The 19752-nt window shown below is 43.4% G+C and overlaps 1 protein-coding gene across 1 annotated transcript in view; it reads left to right on the top strand.

Moving 5' to 3' along the window:
- CD40LG (CD40 ligand) overlaps positions 1-19112 on the top strand; it is a 28319-nt gene extending 9207 nt beyond the window's left edge. The window contains exons 2-5 of the mRNA XM_083723115.1: positions 10861-11010; positions 14410-14443; positions 15412-15468; positions 16318-19112. Of these exons, the coding sequence (XP_083579241.1) occupies positions 10861-11010; positions 14410-14443; positions 15412-15468; positions 16318-16691 (615 nt within the window). The 3' untranslated portion in view covers positions 16692-19112. The remainder of the gene's footprint in view (positions 1-10860; positions 11011-14409; positions 14444-15411; positions 15469-16317) is intronic.
- The last annotated feature ends 640 nt before the right edge of the window (positions 19113-19752 follow it).

Raw genomic sequence — 19752 nt, 5'->3', positions numbered from 1 at the left:
CATAGTGAAGAAAAACTCAAAGAATTCATTCAGTTTCTCTTCAACCTCCTTATCTTCCTTTAGCATGCCTTTCACTCCTTTGTCATGTAACAGTCCAACTGCCTCCCTGAATTATTTCCTGTTTTTCACATATTTAAATAAATGTTAAGTGGTGGTCATTAAAAAAAGAAAAAGAAAAGAATGCTCCTCAAATTCCTTTGTTAGTTTGTTTGCCTCCTACATATCTGGGCAAGTCTAAAATCCGCAGTGCAGGCAATTATCCTCTTGGGGCCCACCAAAATGTGTGACCAAGCTTTTGAGTTCTCCAAAATTCTTTATCAGGCTGGCTGTTGAGCAAAGCAGGATTTTTGCTTATTTTTATTTTTGGCAGGTGGGGTGGGGGGTGGGAGGAAGAAACTGTCATGGTGTTATAGCCATAAAGCCCTCAATAGCCATTTTTTACAACAATCCAATTGTGTCTTCATTCATTGCTTTGACTGGTGGTGAGTTCTGGAGAACTTGAAAGCATCCTCATTATTTTGTTGGCCCTTAGCAAGGAACTGCCCTACTATGGATTTTCCCCCATTCGTCTTATGTGCTAAATATGACTACTTCGGTTTCTTTTAATTTTTGCAAGGCTCCAGTTTTCTGATGGAAGCTTTCTCCTTGCCTTCAAGCACATTGTCATCCTTTTGGATTTGATGGGATATTTCCTAATCTGTGGTTTACACAGGGGTGGCAGATCCTGATGTAGATCATTATTCCCCGCTTGTTGCTGATGTAGATCTTCACTTGCCCCTTCTTCCCTGACAGGGAGAGGGGGCACCATTTTGTGGTTAACCTCAGGTGCCAAAATGTCTTGGGCCGGCTGTGCCCCTGCCATACAGAAACATAGGTGCCCTGATAGCTCACACTCACCCTTAATCCAACCCTCATAAGGGTTTTGACTGTTTAAGAAAGAGAAACCCACTTCCTTTTCAGGATTTCAGTATAAACTCAAATGACTGCAGATTCATCATGAACAAGCTATGGCCATAACCCAATGGACTCTTCCCTTTCCAGATAATTTTTGAAATATCTTTTTGCCATTGTTTACATCAGGCTGCATTACTTATCACAGGAATTGTCTGAAACAAGAACAACATTTTTGGCAATACATTCATCTTAATTGCCACAATTCTTCCTAGTAATGATAAATTCATTCTACCCCAAATTTTTGATTCCTTTTTATTTCATTCCAATATTTCTCATAATTGTCCTTATAGATATTAACATTCCTAGCAGAGAGCCAAATTCCCAAATATTTAGCTCTTTTGTGAATCTCTGTCTCTGTAATTTGAGTTAACTCTTTCTTATCTTTTTCTAACAATTTAGTCTTGTTTTTGTTTATTTTAAAACCAGCAACTTGCCCAAACTCCTGCACAGGGAGAGACTTTTTTGTTTTTTCCACTGTAATAATCAGGTCATCAGCATATGCTCCAGTTTATATGAGTTTTTCCCTACTTTAATTCCTTTAGTATTTTCTTCTGCTCTTATATTTCTCGCCAAGGCCTCCAAGACTAAAATAAAAAGCAATGGTGATAGCGGACATCCTTGTCTTGTTTTTTTTTTAAAAAAAAGATTTTTATTAAGTTTTCAAAAGTTGTATAAAAACAAAAACAAAACAATAATAAAAACAGACAAAAATAAAAGACAAGTATAATTTCAATCCCTTTTTTTCTTATAACTTACTTCCCCGACTTCCGCATACCTCCCCTCTCTGTATTCCAATTTCTATTTTATTAATTCAGAAAATCCTTTCCCTTAATTTTCATTTAGTTTTTGACCTTTCTTTTCTTTTTACTTATCCATTACGGCTGGAAACCACATAATTTCTAAACCAATGTCATTCTAACATTCATTAATTTTGCAATGTTTCTTAAGATAGTCCTTAAATTTCTTCCAATCTTCTTCCGCTGTCTCTCTCCCCTGGTCTCGGATTCTGCCAGTCATTTCTGCCAGTCCCATGTAGTCTATCACCTTCATCTGCCATTCTTCCAAGGTGGGTAGATCTTGTGTCTTCCAATACTTTGCGATAAGTATTCTTGCTGCTGTTGTAGCATACATAAAGAATGTTCTATCCTTCTTTGGCACCAATTGGCCGACAATACCCAAGAGAAAGGCCTCTGGTTTCTTCAGAAAGGTATATTTAAATACCTTTTTCAGTTCATTATATGTCATTTCCCAGAACGCCTTAATCTTTGGGCACGTCCACCAAAGGTGGAAGAAAGTACCTTCATTTTCTTTACATTTCCAACATTTATTATCAGGCAAGTGGTAAATTTTTGCAAGCTTGACTGGGGTCATGTACCACCTATAAATCATTTTCATAATATTCTCTCTTAGGGCATTACATGCCGTAAATTTCATTCCGGTGGTCCACAACTTTTCCCAGTCAGCAAACATAATGTTATGACCAATGTCTTGTGCCCACTTAATCATGACTGATTTCACCGTTTCATCCTGCGTATTCCATTTCAACAGCAAGTTATACATTTTTGACAATTTTTTTGTATTGGATTCTAACAATTCTGTTTCCAATTTTGATTTTTCCACCTGAAAGCCAATTTTCCTGTCCATCTTATAAACCTCCATTATTTGATAATAATGAAGCCAGTCTCGCACTTTATCTTTTAATTTCTCAAAACTCTGCAATTTCAGTTTGTCCCCTTCTTGTTCCAAAATTTCCCAATATTTCGGCCATTTGGACTCCATATTAAGCTTTTTCACAGCCTTCGCCCCCACGGACATCCTTGTCTTGTTGCCTTTTGTATTTTACATTCGTCTGTCACCACCTGATTGACAATTAATTCCGCTTTTTGATCTGAATATATTGCCTGTATTCCTTTTATGAAATTTTCTCCAGAATCCATTATTTCAAAAACTTTTTTCATAAATTCCCAATAGACATTGTCAAAGGCCTCTTCTGCATCTATAAGCATAATTGCTGCTTGTTTTTCATTTCTCACTTCCAGGTATTCTAAAATATCAATATTTCTCATGTTATCTTTCATTTGTCTCCCTGGAAGAAATCCTGCTTGATCATGATGAATGTATTCTTTCAAGATTATTTTCATCCTGTTAGCCATTATATGTGCAAACAATTTATGGTCCTTATTTAATAATGAAATTGGCCTATAATTTTTATTTAAGTTGGATCTGCCTCTTGTTTAGGAATTAATGTTATATATGCCTCTTTCCATGTCTCTGGGACCTTACCAGGTCTTAAAATTTCATCTTTACTTCCTGTAATGGTATTGATAATTGTTTATATAATATATGATAACATTTAGCTGATAGTCCATCTGGTTCTGGCAATTTCCCAGTCGGGTGTCACATTTTTATAACACACTTTTAACATTATAACTGCCCAGTGTAGATCAGTCTCATGTCTGAAATTAGGGTGTGAAGCCACTGTAATTTATGCAGATATCTTGCCCACTATAAGCAGTTCCCACCTTTGCCAAATGACCCTCCCCTCCATTAACAGGTGTTACCTAGAGGCATTTCCATTGTGAAATCAAATTTGGTTGGTGCTATTAATTCACATTATGTTTTAGGGGGACAACTGTGGTTCAGTGCACTGCTTTGCATGCAAAAGGTCTCAGGGTCTGGGTAGCAGCCGTGTTGCTGATCACCAGATTTTGGAAGAGGCTGGAAGCAACTCTTGTGTCATGGTACTGAAAGGTGTGGCAGTTTGCGTTAAAAGAAAAGCTTAAGAATAAGCTAAAAATGGCACGGGAGTGGTAGTAGCTAAAAAAAGCCACAGACAAATTCTTGGCAGAATGGTACTGTTTTATTAAACATGAACAAGACAGACAACAGAGGACTTCCTACAACATGTGAAATCCTTTGGCTGGTTTGATTTGTGAGATTGTGCTATTTTTATTTCATTGTGTTGGATTGGATAATCTGGACTCTCTTTTTTGTGTTCTACATAATGGCTTCATTCTGTGCCATATCATAGTTGCTAAGGGGGGAGGACTATTTATTTTGTTGTATATGTGTTGTTGTTTAAGCTGTAAGAAGAAAAGCAATTATCAGCACCTCCAGATAAATGCTGGAAATGTCCCCTGCCTGGAATCCTGGAGAACTGATTGCAGCTAGATCAGGGATGGGAATCTTTGCTGGCTTCTTATCATACCAGATTCTTATGTCCCCACCCCTTCTGGGCCAATGTTAACAGATGGATGGGGCATCCCACCTGTCAGTCACCTGATGCCACTACAGCATCAGGCAAATGTTGGACTTTGAAGCTCCAGTTGTCAGGATTTCAAAACAAAGTGTGGGACTGTTCAAAAGCCCTTTTACAAATACCCTGCTGCTCTTGTTGTTGTTGTTGTTTAGTCGTTTAGTCGTGTCCGACTCTTCGTGACCCCCTGGACCAGAGCACGCCAGGCACTCCTTCCTTCCACTGCCTCCTGCAGTTTGGTCAAACTTATGCTGGTAGCTTTGAGAACACTGTCCAATCATCTCGTTCTCTGTCGTCCCCTTCTCCTTGTGCCCTTCTCCTTGTCCTGCTGCTCTTAGAACCTAAAAAAAAAAAGGAGTCTCAAAGAGCTGTATGGTTCTGTTTGCAAAAGGGCTTTCAGACAGCCCTGCACAGGTCTTTGAACATTTGGTTGTCAAAGGTTCAAAGAGCAGATCTGGGACAGAAGGTTTCAATAGGAAATGATTTCCCATCTGGAGCAAGGCAAGGAAATGCACCTACTCTCATGTACAGCCTCATGCGTAGGGTATGTGGGTGTGATTTGCCCCAAATGGCCTCACTGGTCAAATGGGCAAGCTCCGTGGGCCCACCCCTGAGCTAAATGGATCAGTATTCCTATGTCCTTGGAACGCGTTCCTTCCCTGAGTCACCGAGGCTAACAGATTAATAACCAAGATAAATTTGTATACATTTGCAGCGAAAGGACAAATTTTATTTTTAAATGCTGTTGGAATCCAACTCCCACCAGCTCCTACTAGCATGGTAATTGATGAGGGATGATAGGCATTGTGCCCCAGTGAGGGTCAGAGGTTCTCCATCCATGTTTTAGAGTCTAAAAATTGATGATGCCTGTGTGTGTTGCATCTGGTGCCATCTTCAGCTGCAATCCTATACCTACCAATGTAAAAAGTGCCTTCTGGATCAGGCCAATGGATCATCTAACCCACCACCTTCTTCTCACAGTGACCAACCAGATGCGTGCAGCAAGCTTACAAACAGGATATAAGCTCAAAAGTGCTCCCCCCTCCTGTGGTTTCCAGAAACTGGTATTCAAAAGCAATACTGCTTCCATCTGTGGAGGCAGAACATAGCCTAGCCATGGTGGCCATCGATTGCTTTCTCCTCCATTGATCTGTCTAATCCTTTTTCAAATACATAGATAGATAATTTATTACGGTTGGAGACCAGCTTATAAAACACACTTGGGGGTACAATCCCAGAAGGAAAGCAAACATTTAAAACAATGTACAACAATAAATTTAAAATTTATAAATGAGATAAGCGTATAGACACTTAAAACTTTAAGATAAACTACTGCAGAGAGCTGAGTCACCCATGGAACCGAGTTTGAGGATTTTCTTAATGAACTAGTTTGGGTCAGGAGATGGTCTGTGCCTACAGATCTGTACACAGAATCTGGCAACCATCTGGGTCATCTTATGATCTTTGCCTAACAGGAAAAGGTCAAATTTTTGTTTTTCTGGGAGGTCAGCGAGCCTCACCAGCAGGGGATCAATGGTCTTACTACGTGCCTCTTCATAAAAGGGACATCTAAAGAACAAGGGCTCTGGGCTTCCTATCTCCCCCAATGAACAGGCGTAGTCTCTGAGCATATGGGACTTTTTAAAAGGCTCCTTCCAGGACCAGTGAGGGCAGAGCTGAGCTTCTGGCGAGTGTAAAAGCCCTTCTTGCATTTTTGGATACGAGAAAGAAGAGATATGCTGCCGGTGCGGCTATGTATATCTTGATTTCTCCAATTTTATAGTCGGGGCACCTTGAGCAGTCCTGTTGTCTCTCGTTGTCTATGATTCTTTGCCTGATCGTAGCTTTTGCCTGGCCCAACCCCGGGCTTAGAAAGGCTTGAGGGGCAAAAACCAGTTTCTAAAGGGTGTTCAGGACTGCTGTCTGCCAGCCTGACTGGAACTGGTCACAGAGGATCAGTGGGGCTATTCCTCGGGGGAGCAGATTCAATGTCAGCCATTTTTAGACTGATGTTAGGCAGATATAAGCCTCCACTCTCATCATCCCTGTTTCTAGTCTAACCCATGCATTTGAAACACATGTGGGGACTTGTAGGAGAGCTCTAAAGAGTTTGGACTGAACTCTTTCAAGGAGGGAGAAAGCAGAGGAAGGCAGGCCCAGAGAGGATTAACAAAGGAGCTGTGCCAACATTTTAGCCTTGTATAATTTTAGGGCCACGGGGACAAAAAAGCGCCCTTGTGCTCTGAAAAATTTAAGAGTACAGTTTGCAGTTTTTTCTGCTGAGCTCCTGATGGAGTTTATGTGAAGTTTGTTGGTTCCTGAGGCCTGTACCACCACTCCTAGATACTTATAATTTATGACTTGTTCTAATTTATGACCTTGGAGTTCCCAGCTTCTAAGCTTTGGTTTCCCCCCGAAAGTGAGTATCTTGGTCTTTTGATAGTTGATTTTGAGACATTCAGTTTCATAGTATGCTGCGAGCTTTCTTAGTGCTCTTTTGAGTCCAGTGGGGGTTCTAGATAAAATTACCGCATCATCAGCATATAACAGGACCGAGCTATGCCGATTTGCTTCAGAGGGTGGAGTTCTAAGTCATTGAGTACAGATACTAAACTATTTAAATAGAAATTGAATACTAGAGGGGCCAAAAGGCACCCTTGTCTGACTCCCTTGAAGGTTTTAATGGGGTCTGTTAGGTGTCCTAGGCGGCTACTCTTAAGAGCTGTGTTTGCGTGCAGTGGCTGAATTAAGAGCAGAAGCCTTCTATCTGTATTGGTACCCTGTAGTCTGTCCCAGAGTCTGGTTCTGGTGACTGTATCGAAGGCTGCTTTTAGATCAACGAAGGCAGCGTATAGTGAGGCTTGCCCTCCTGATTTGTATTTGTCAATGAGATGTTGTAACGTTAGACAGTGATCTGTCGTGGACCTTCCAGGTCTGAAGCCCACTTGTTCTATTGCCAGGATATCATCATTCTCTAGCCATTCTGTAAACTTATTAAGGAGGTGCTTTGAGTAAGGTTAGGGGCACCACAGAGCCTAGGGCTTGCCGATCAGAAAGTCAGCGGTTCGAATCCCTGCAACAGGGTGAGCTCCCATTGCTTGGTCCCTGCTCCTGCCAACCTAGCAGCTCGAAAGCACGTCAAAGTGCAAGTAGATAAATAGGTGGTTTCCGTATGGTGCTCCGGTTCGCCAGAAGCAGCTTAGTCATGCTGGCCACATGACCCAGAAGCTGTACGCCGGCTCCCTCGGCCTATAAAGTGAGATGAGCGCCGCAACCCCAGAGTCGGTCACGACTGGACCTAATGGTCAGGGGTCCCTTTACCTTTACTTTTTAGGGCATGGATAGGCTTGCTGTCTGACAGAATTTTCAGCTGTCAGGGTGGCTTTGTAAGCATTTTGCAGGGCTCTCTTGGCCTCAAAATAGGTGTCATCAAACCAGGGTTTATTTGATGTTATTGGTTTAGCTGGTCTTTTCTCTGTGGTATTAAAAAGATGGGGTTTTAATTGTTGGAGCAGGCTTTCATACTCAGAAATTGGGTCCCCAGAGCCAATTAAAATTGTACGGAATTTTTCAGAGGTTAGAATCTCCTTTAGTTTGGAGTCAAGTGCGGGGGTCCGTTTGACTTGGCAGCCAGGTTTCTCTAATGGGGTGATCTCTGCAGGGTATACTGTTCTCAGGAAAGGCAACTCGTTTGTAGGAGACATCTGCAGGTGCAAAGGGAAATGGTCCCCCTCTAAGAATGGGAGCACTTTTAAGTTCACTATTTTTGTTAGCAATTCACTATCAGCCAACATATAATCAATTGTGCTGGTTCTTGCCCCTGACATGAATGTATATTCCTGGGGATATTGCCCCTGGTGCAACCATTTAGGATATGAAAACTTAGCTGCCTAGAGAATTTGAAGAGGCAGGCTCCGGCAAAATTTGAATGTTGTTCCTTTGACTGCCTTGGTAGTTGGAACGCCTCCGGGCCAGAGTCATCAGGGTACCCTATTTTATGCCTGTATTTAGTTTCCAAACTGGGGTCATCAGGTCATCACCTTGCATTTAGGTCGCCCACCAGCAGGACCTTTGCTCCCGGATAATCTGCTAGCCGTAACCTGACATAAGAATCCAGTCTATTCCAGTTGCCCTCAATGCCGTTTTTTTTTTTGCTAGTTGGGGGAATGTTGTTGTTTAGTTGTTTAGTCGTGTCTGACTCTTCATGACCCCCTGGACCAGAGCACACCAGGCAGTCCTGTCTTCCACTGCCTCCCGCAGTTTGGTCAAACTCCTTCAGGTAGCTTCGAGAACACTATCCAACCATCTCGTCCTCTGTCATCCCCTTCTCCTTGTGCCCTCAATCTTTCCCAACATCAGGGTCTTTTCCAGGGAGTCTTCTCTTCTCATGAGGTGGCCAAAGTATTGTAGCCTCAGCTTCAGGATCTGTCCTTCCAGTGAGCACTCAGGGCTTATTTCCTTAAGAATGGATGCATTTGATCTTCTTGCAGTCCATGGGACTCTCAAGAATCTCCTCCAGCACCATAATTCAAAAGTACCAATTCTTTGGCGATCAGCCTTCTTTATGGTCCAGCTCTCACTTCCATACATCACTACCAGAGTTGGGGGAATATAAACATTAATAATTAGTAAACTGCAGTTTCCCCAGGATATGAGTAGGGCCATTGCTATGTGATCTAGGGGGGGGGGGACTCCTTACAGGTGCTTTTTCAAATACATCAACGTTGTTGGCAATTACTGCCTCCTGTGGAACCAGGGGCCCATTGTGTAACTGGTGAGTAGACCAGCCTTCAAGCCATCCAAATCGGTGGTCATCCTGGCCTCCTGGGAGAGCAAATATGTGCTACATGAAGAAAGACTTCCTTTTGTCTGTCCAGAATCTTCCAAAACTAAACTTTATTGAATGTCCACAAGGTCTAGTGTTGTGAAAGGAAGAGAAAAGCTTTTCTCTATCCACTTTCTCCATGCTGTGCTTAATTTTTTTATAAACTTCCATCATGTTCCCCTTTAGTTGCCTTTCCTCCAAACATAAAAAGCCACAAAATAACCTTTCCTGATTGGGTACTTATTCTGTATGCTTGTTCTATTATTATTATTATTATTATTATTATTATTAATGGGTTTTTCTCAGTTTTCTATTTACAGATCATATTTTAACCCTTCTACTATAATCCACATAGACTTCCCCACCCAACTTTCTTTCCTTTTTTAAAAAAATAACTTTTTTTTATTAATTTTCAGTTCAAATATACAATTATATCCAATTTTGACAAATTAATCCTTTTTTGACTTCATTCGGCTGCTCTGACAATGGCAATACAAAAATAAGGAATGCGAAATAGAGAGATTAATATGGAAGATTTCAGATCACCCAACTTTCTTTCCATGGCAGTTCAGATACATCTTATTTAGCTACATATCCATTAATTTATCCACCCTATTTTATCCCTTTCCCTATCACTGTTGTTAAAGTTAAATTTAACGTCACATCATTGTAGATATTCCCCAAAGTTCCGCACTCACCCATTACCTGTTTTTCATTTTGAGTTCTTAATTTAGTAGGCATGCTTGCTAATTCTGCGTATTCTGTCAGTTTCTACAATCATTGTTCTTTTCCTGGAATCTCTTTGTTTCCGATTTCTAGCGTACACTATCCTTCTGCTGATGTTGCATGCAAGAATGAGTTGTAGACCTTTTCTTCCTTTTCCTTTTTTGGTATTTCATCTCTGGGAGTAGTCCCCATTGGACTCAGTGGGAATCACTTCTGAATAGTCAGGTATAATAAGATGGCACTATTAGAAGACACTCTCTCTCTTGTGTAAGAGTGAGGAAAGGGTGCCTCTTCCAAGACGCTGTCTGCCGCCTGATTTTTCTATAAGAAATTATATGTAAACAACACATTAACATTTAGAAAACCATATGACTCAGTTGGCTGGGAATGCCTCTTTAGTCAATTTGCAGAGCAATCCTATACAGATTTACTTGGTGGGAGTACGCTGAATTAATTTGGGTGCAATCCTATTACTGGAACTGTTTTACAGGTTGAATTACTTTAAAAGCATTGTATTGTCTTTAAGGGTGCCAACTCATCAAGGCCGAGCCCTTTTGGGGCCCCCAATATTTCTGGGAGGGGCCTGAACCCCCCAATGTCCCCTAAAACCAGGAGGCAGAGGAGGTCTTCTCCTCCTGCTGGTGCTACTGCTGTTGCAGAGGGGAAGAGGGTCAAAGCAGCCCCCCATGAGTGATGGTGGCAGGAGGAGGAGGAGGAGCTCCTGGTCAGCTCTGCCCCTGGCTCCTACCAATGTCCTGACATTGTGCATGATGTTGGCTCCCCCAATCAACGCTGCGAGCTGGAGCCTCTGATTATCTTCATATATGGAATTGTTTTGATTATTATATTTCGGGAACTGTTTTTAAGCTTGTTTTATTACTGCAGCTATTTTAATTGTTTTATTATTTTGTTTTTTATTATTGTAACCTGCCTTGGGATCTTGTGATAAAGGGTGGGTAAGAAATACCAATTAAAATAAAATAAAATGTGTAGGATTGCACAATATGAAATGGGTTTTCAATCAACTCATCTAACTAATGAGTCCTTAGTTCTGCTATCTGGTGGCAAGCTGACTTCTTGTGATCATTCCATCTTCCAGGTCGGAGATGAGATCAGCCTGCGGGAAGATTTTGTGTTCCTCAGAAGACTACAGAAGTGTCGGAAGCCACAAGACGGTGATGCAACCCTCCTGGACTGCGCAAAGATATTGAGCAGCTTGCAGGACCTACTACAGGATCAAAAGAGCAAGGTAGAAGAGACATGGGGGAGGGTGATTATTGGAACTGGTAGAGCAGAAGGCAGGAATGCCAACAAGAAGTGGAACCAGAGCCAGTCTCTTCCTGTCTGAGTTCTGCAAGGAGAATGTTGCGTACCCTCCAACACATTGAAGGCAAAAACTGGTGCGCCATCTGCCCATTTTTTCTCATGAAAGGATAGTGGCCATTTTGGGCACCATGATCTCATGTGATTTCATGCAGAAATTTCTCATTGAAGAAAGCCACTAAAATTGTCTGTTTTGGGGTGCTATTTTAAGGTTACCAAACATCCCCATTTCCCGGGGACAGTCCCCAGATTTACAAATCAGTCCCCTGACAAAATCCATCTGTTTAGTAGGAAGTTGAAAAATGTCCCCAGATTCATTGGAAAAAAATCTGGTAACCTTATGCTATGTGAGATCACAGCCCTGAAAAAGCATTTTTTGGGAGGAAATTGCAGTTCGAAATGGCCACCGTCCTCTTGAAATATAAAATGGGATGCCCTGGTTTTTCCAGGAGACTTGCATGGTAGGAACACTGAGACTATGGAGGAAGAAACTGGTGAGCAGGGCTGGTTTTTATGCAAGAAGACAAGCAGGAGGGGGGAAGAATGAGTTGGTGGGGCAGTGCCTTGTTCACCCTAGTGAATCAGCCTCCACAGGGTTAAAGCCTGTCCAGGACTGGTCTAGTTGATTTTGATAGGCAACAATCTCTGCAAAATGAGATTGACCCTGCCTCCTTATTTGTGAAAGCTAGTGACTTCTCATTTTTTTTAAAAAATAAGAGAACCCCTGGACGGTTAAGTACAGTCAAAGGTGACTATGGGGTGCGGCACTCATCTCTGGTTTCAGGCCAAGGGAGCTGGCTTTTGTCCGCAGACAGCTTTCCAGGTCATGTGGCCAGCATGACTAAGCCGCTTCTGGCACAATGGGACACCATGACAGAAGCCAGAGTGCACGGAAATGCCAATTACCTTCCCACCGCAGCAGTACCTATTTATCTATTTGCACTGGCATGCTTTCGAACTGCTAGGTTGGCAGGCGCTGGGACAGAGCAACGGGAACTCACCCCGTCGTGGGGATTTGAACCGCAAGCCTTCTGATCGGCAAGCCCAAGAGGCTCAGTCCTTTAGACCACAGTGCCACCTGTGTCCCTTTACCTCCACCCCCTTTAGTTGCAATCCATGAAGGCAGGTGCTGTAATAAATGTGTCAGGTGTTGCAAGCCTGTTTCTTTCCCCTGCAAGAGACTAACCTGGCTACCCATTCAGCAATTTTAGCATCTTTGGGTTGCTCTTCTTCACCAGAGCAAGGGAACCTTTTTCAGCCCAAGGGCCACATTCCCTTTTGGATAGCCTTTTGAGGGCCACATGCCAGTGATGGGCAAGCCTAAGGGCAAAAGTAAGCTGAGCAATGAATGCAGATTTTGCCTTTGAGCAGTAGTGCTATGTATACTCACACAGAGATATTCTCTGTCCAGGCAAGAAAGAGGCATTATCAGGGTTCAAGGACACAGACCAGCTAGGCAAAAACACTCAGATTGTGAAGCAGGACCAGTGGAATATGCGGCCTGGGGAGGATTCTGAGGGCCAGGCAGAAAAGCCTGGAGGGCCACATGTGGCTCCTGAGACCAGGGTTCCCCATTCTTGCTCTCTGCTATACGACCAAAAGGTTGAACAAGGCTGAATGTGGCGATGCAAAGCTTTGGGTCTGGTAGGCTCAGTCCTTTAGCCTTATCCACACCCATTGCCTGCCCTCCAGCCCTGCCCTTCCCCTTCATAGGAGTCCTCACTGACTGCATATATGCCATACATTTAAAGCACAATACCCTACCAAATTATAATCAGCTAATGGTTCCTGAGCAGTCTGATGCACAGAAATGCGGGATCTGTTCCTATGCACATCTGCCTGGGATCAGGCCCCTGCTAAATTCAGTGGGACTTCCTTACACACATACATAGATGGACAGAAACATTTTCCCACCATGGAGGTGATGGAGTGATGGGGAAAGCACAATCAATGGCAAGCATCACATGTTCATTGATGCCAGGAAAGGCCAAAGCTCATATTGGAGGGCATCTGCTTTGCCTGCAGAAGGCCCCACTTCAAATCCCCAACATCTCCAGCTAGGGCTGGGAGCAGCCCCTGGAAAACTGCTGTCAGTCAATGTAGATAACACTGAGCAAGATGGATAGGCAGTTTGACTAAGTAAAAGGTGTTTCCTATGTCCTGAGTTGCTTCAGATGTCTTTTTGCACAAGCTTTCACTGACCAACAATATTGTACCCTGTTATTTATGATCCTGTTTTATTGAGCTGGGGTGGAGGGTGCATGGCTTAGATTTCAAAATATTAAGCTGTTGAGACATGTTTTTAAATTAATAATGCAGAAAAGCGCCATTTGCAGAATGCACACCAGTCAGGCAGCTGCAAATGCGCAGGATCTCTGTCAGAGAGAGAAAGTTGACAATTCTAAAATTAGCTTCTTATATGTTTTAATGAGCAAGGAAACCTGCAGTGTCTCAGCTTCTTCTTAGAATATGCCCATTGCGTTTTCGCACCCTCATTTTTACTTCAGCTTGTTGAGTCATTCCTGTACTTGTTCCCAGCATTTTAACCATGCAAAGTCAAGAAAAGCAAAATCTTTTGTCTTTCTTTTTGAAAATCTGCTTTGTAAGCAGTAGCTCTGCCACACACAAGGGTTTATTTTCTGCAGCCAGTGAGAAATAGGCAAAGCAGAATCTTCTGGGCAGCTGAGGGCAATGGAGGTGGCCAAACTGAATGTCACCTGAAGGAGGGGTTAACAAAGTCAAGGAAGGAAAAAGAAACTTTCCTAGTTCCAGGAGAGAACAACAAAGGCCGTGTAAGAATTTAAGGAGGGGGGTCATGTGATAAGAGCTTTGGGGTGCTGCATAGAAATGAAGGGCCCAAGGTGAGATGATGGACAACCACAGAGGAGAAGTTGGAAGCTGTGGCAAAATGAAAGACGATGCCCAATGTGTGAATCAAACTTATCGGCAAGGGGGCAGAGAGGAAGCGGTTGTATTTCAGAAGGGAGGGGATACATGAAAGTATCTAGAACAGCCTTCACTCAAATGTTTCCAAATGTTTTCAACTACAGCTTCCATCAGCCCCAGCCGGAACAGCCATGGCTGGTTAGTGAAGGCTGGTCTAGATACACAATAGCTCATTTTTGCATCTCTGCTGATGAAAAAACAATTACCTATTTGGAAGGTATTCAGGGTGAGAGGGTGAGGAATGTAACAATGGGTTTGCCACAGAGATGCAATGCTGGCTGGCTGCTCCTGGGTTTTGACAACTGGAGAAGCATGTATTGTATCACACAGATGCTGCCATTCTTTTAATATTATCTCCTGCCTCTTCAAATTGCTCTAGATTCAACAAGAAAGCCTTCTAGCCAAGAGAACAGGTATGTAAGGAACCCTTGAAATGAAAACTCAAATAGAGAGTAATCAGGCCAAAGAGCAAAAAAGGGGGGAAGGGGGGCCCTGGTGGAATCTGAAGCACCAGGGTTGGGGTGGAGATGACACTTTTAAAACTCCAGCACCAAAAAAGAGGTGATGTAATTTGGGGGCAAATCATACTCCCCCCCTGAAAGCAGCAAGTTAAAGAAGGAGGGTAGGTTATAAGTTGCTCAGGTTTGGGTGGGCTATGTACTTAGTCACATCTGCAGACCCTACATTTTAACCACATGGCATCCCCCAAAGAATCCTGGGAGATTCTGTTAAGACTGCAGGGTTGTAGCTTTGTCAGGAGTATGTGGCAGTACCCAAGATTCTTCAGGCAGAGCTGTAGCTACAGGGAAATAAAATCTAGTTTTGCCCCTGTTTTGGGGAAGCTATGACTGTTACAATGGTATAAATGCACTTTAAAGGCAGAGTATGTGAATGTGATCTGTTCTGCGCATTCTGGGTGGAGACTGAGTCATCGTACCTAAGCTGGTCTTCTAAAAACTTGGCCACTTTTTCTTGTTTGTGCAATCCTTGCTGGGCTGTAGCTCAGTGGTAGAGCTGCTGCGTCACATGCAGAAACTCCCATGTTCAATCCTCAGCATCTCCAGGTGGGATGGGGAACTCCCCCTCTCCAAAAAAACTCCAGAGAGCCAATAAAAGCACACATTCTACTTATGTAAAAACACCAGGCAGGCCACACAAATAACCCAGAGATGCATTTTAAAGAAAAGCACACATTCTACTCATGTAAAAACATGCTGATTCCTGGACCATCCATGGGCCGGATTGAGAAGGCAATTGGGCTGCATCTGGCCCCTGGGCCTTAGGTTGCCTACCCCCAGTATAGGGGATCTTCCTGCATGCATGATGGCCCTGAAATGAGATGAACATGGGCAAAGTCATATGGAGGCTGTTTCTCTTCCAGGTGACAAAAGGCAAGCTGCGAGCATCCACCTGGCTGGCTGGAAGGGCAGCAAGAGAGGTGAGGAGTGAGAGTTTGTGATAGTCTATCACTCATACCCACGTGGAGGAGAGTGTGTGGTTTTTGAGGGACGGAAAGAGCAAAGTGAGCAACACTTTCCTCTCCTTTTCTTTCTGTTCATGTGAGAAATTGAATATGCATTCAGCACTGAATACAGAGGAAAATACTTCATGAGGAATTTGGGTCAGCTTCTACTCACTGAACTCTTGAAATTAGCCCCATTTAGTAATTCAGCGAGAATTCGTGGGCATCCAATTAAGATGGATGTTGGGAGATACGGAACAGAAAATAGAAAAGTCCCCCTTCACACATAGTGCACAGTTAAACTATGGAACTTACTCCTGCAGGAGGCAGTGACCAATTCTTGTAGGAGAGGGTTATCAACGGCTACTAGCCAGGATGGCTCTGCTCTGACTCTGTGGTCAGAGGCAGTGATGCTTCTGAATCCCAGTTCCTGGATACCACAGAATTGGAGAGTGCTCTTGTGCTTGGGTCATTGGGTTTCCCAGTTCCCAGAGGCGTTTGGGTGGCCATGGTGGGGAAAAGATTCTGGACTAGATGGGCCATGGGCTTAATCCAAGCAGGCTCTTCCTATGTCCTTATGACAAGATTTGCCCATCCCTGGAGACAGCATATCTCTGTCTGGGAATAGTGGACATTATTGTGATGTTGAGTGGAATGTCTTCACTTTAGCAGCCCATATGCTAAAACTGAAACATTACAGAGAAGATTACCATGAGGATGAGCGAGAAGTGAGCTATAGAGCTGAAAAGCGAAGCACAAACTTGCCCAGCAGTGCTGATAGAAATGCTCCTCGAATAAATATAGCCTATCTTTTCTTCCCCACAGTTTTGCAGTGGAAAAGGCCACCCTATTCTCCAATGGATAATGACACATTTTCATACCAAGATGGGAAAATCAAAGTTGGCAAAAGAGGACGGTACTATATTTATTCCCAGGTTGCCTTTTGCACCAAGCCAGAGACACATACATCATTCAGCCTCTACGTATATCTGAACCTTCCATCAGAGGCAGATCAGCTGCTGTTGAAAGGAGTGGGGACTCACGGCACATCAGACGATTTGTGCAGCCTGCAGTCAATTCATGTAGGGAGAGTTGTTGAGCTCCAGGAAGGTCATGTCATCTTTGTCAATGTGACGGACTTATCTAGAGTGAATTATGACCATGGATATACATACTTCGGCATGTCTGAACTATCCTAGGAGAGGCTGAGAAGATGGAGCTTTGTTGAACAAAGCTGGTCCCCCAAATCCTATTTATAATAACCCACTTCATATTTTGTTTTATTTTTCCTTCCACCCTGTATATTTTATTTTATTTATTAATGAGAGTTGGAGCATGGCTCCTCAGAACCAAAATGTAATACTGGAAAGCCAAGCTTCAACAGATGCAGCACAGGTGTCAGAAGTTGCACTGGGCTTGTTGCTACACTCCATCCTAAGCACTTGTGTGCTGGCACAACAAGTCTTGGGATTGCTTTTCACATTGCTTCCACTTCTAGAGCTACTAGCCAAATAGTTAGAAAAATCTAAATGCAACTCATACTTTTCAGACATGACACATGTATCATGGGGGAAAGCCCATAGCTGAGTGGTGCATGCTTCACGTGCAAAAGGTCCTAACTTGAAAGCCTGGAGAGCCACGGCAAGTCAGAATAGGCAATACTGATCAAGCTGTAGCTTTTGAGCTCTTATTTTAGAAGCTACCACTGCAAAGGCAGCAATTTTCCAACTCACCTTTAGCATCACAGTCTTGACGTACATATGATGCAGAGTTGTGTAACATTATTTTCCAAGACAGGAAAGAGCATGTTATGTGCAAGAGATCCGACTGAATAAGAGAGAACTTCACAAGCAGAAGGAGCTGCAGATGACAATGTTCATGCAGCCCTTCCTGAACTTTATGGATGCCCCCGAGTCCAGCTATCCCACTATATGCATGTTGCAACTGGCATGCAGAAAGCGCAGTATATGCTGGCTTGCGGATCTTGTGGGGAGAGCTCAGGCAGATCTTCCACAGCAATCCCACATCCCGAATGTATGAGTGTACTTAATGATCAGTCTTTTTATAATGACCTTCCTATAATTTTTGTGAACATTGTTTGAAACCTTGCTTAATTTAGTGCAGTTCCTCCTTTGCAAGTTAAGTTGGAAAGAGAAAACAGTCTCTAAAAGAACTAAAAGTGTTTTGAAAAAGGGTCTCTTCCCACAAGATATTCAGATGCTTCTTTTGCCCCCGTTGTCACCTCTGGTCAAAGAGGTTTAGCAAGTTTTCAAAAGCATAAAACCCTACAAAACCTATTTAGCCTAGGGCATATGTGCAATGAGTTTACGGACCATGAGTGCCAATTCCTCTTTCAAATTGCCTTCAATTCTTGAGGTGGGAAACCCCATAAAGTTTAAAACTGACACATCTTTGCTGTGCCTTATTGGCTTATTGGTTTTTGATTGAAGTGGATATTTTAAGAGGTTTACAGGTGAGGTCCAGGTACTGCTGCTGCTGGGAATCCAGACTCTCTCTGGCAAGGCAGGAGTGGCAATGGAGACACATTCCTGCGCTCTTCCTTCCCTTTAGCATCTTCCTCCATTGTTAAAGTTTCACTTGCATCCCTGGGTCAGGGGTGTGTGCGTTAGACCAGCTCCTGAATCACTCTCCTGCTTTGGGGGTGGGGGAGGCCAGCACAGCTTCGCTGTTGGACTGGGTCCTTCATTAGGCTTCTGATACCAGTTATTTCAGGGTGTCTGCAGAAGGAGCAGGAGGTCCAGTATTGCAGGAGTGGAGACCCACAGGCCATGGGGTCAGATGTGGCCCTCCAGGCCTCTCTGCCTGGCCCTTGGGGGGCTTCACACAGGCCATACCTCCTCCCCAGGCCCTACCGCTCACTGATGCTGCTTCACTCTCCCCTTGAGTTTTCATTTGCCTGGCTGGGATGTCTTGCCTTGAACTGTAATAACACCTCCTCCTTGGCTGGATGGAGAGATGTACATGCAGAAAAACGTTGCTGGGCTGTATCCAGAGCACAGAGAGTTACCCACTGCTGAGATGTGGCTCCTAGAGGATTGCCCAATAGGGAATGTAGTCTCCAGGCTGAAGTAAGGTTCCCCACCCTTTCCGTATTGGATCTCCTCTGATTTTGGAACTTTTTATATCTCAGCACACACACAAGACATATGTAAAGTGGTTTAATGAGCAGTCGCTTCTTCCCAGGGAACTCTGGGAGCTGTCATTCTCTGAGGGTGACACACAAGGTCTCCTAAAAATTCTCAGCACCCTCAAGAAACTAGTCCCTAGGATTCTTTGGGGGAAATCCCAGGAGTTAACGTGATATGAAAATGCTTTAAATATACAGTGCAGACAAATCCTCTGTCTTTACAAAGAGAGACCTGATGATGCATCCTATAGCTTCTGAGACACCATACGATCCCACTCTAAACAAGTCAGACTTTATTTTGCTATCTTATGTAATCTGTCTTAAAGGCAGTGATGATAAAGAGATGCATAATTCAGTAATTTTGTGTTGGAGGTGACCTATGGAAAATGATATTCCGTGCTACTCTCTTCTGAGATCTTGTTGTGCTTCTTAAAAGAACCTGAAGTTTGTCTAAATAAAACATGTTGTTCTACTGCTGTGGCTTATTTGTGTGCAGTGCAGTCCAATGCGCAGCTGCTAAGAAGGAAGAACCAGGGAGTTCATTGGGACTTAAAGGTAAAGATAAAGGTACCCCTGACAGTTAGGTCCAGTCGCAGGCAACTCTGGGGTTGCAGAGCTCATCTCACTCTATAGGCCGAGGGAGCCAGCATTTGTCCGCAGACAGCTTCCAGGTCATGTGGCCGGCGTGACTAAGCCACTTCTGGCGAACCAGAGCAGTTCATGGAAATGCCTTTTACCTTCCCACTGGAGCGGTACCTATTTATCTACTTGCACTTTGACATGCTTTCAAACTGCTAGGTGGGCAGGAGCTGGGACCGAACAATGGGAGCTCACCCCATCGCGGGGATTTGAACTGCCGACCTTCTGATCAGCAAGCCCTAGGCTCTGTGGTTTAGACCATAGCGCCACCTGCATCCCTTCTTTTGCAAACAGGTATAGAATTGCAGCCTCTATCCACCTGCTTTTTAAAAAATAGTTCTTTTTTCCTTTTCAGCTCAGGATCATTGTGGATGTTTTGCAATGAGTACTAGGGTTTTTTAAAAAACAATTTTTTAAAAGCAAACAGTTTAAAAAGAGATTGGAAGATAAGTCGTAAGGAAAAGCACACACAC

This window comes from Podarcis gaigeae (genome assembly GCF_964106915.1).
Source record: "Podarcis gaigeae genome assembly, chromosome: Z".
Taxonomy (NCBI): Eukaryota; Metazoa; Chordata; class Lepidosauria; order Squamata; family Lacertidae; genus Podarcis; species Podarcis gaigeae.
This window is presented reverse-complemented; position numbering and strand designations above follow the sequence as displayed.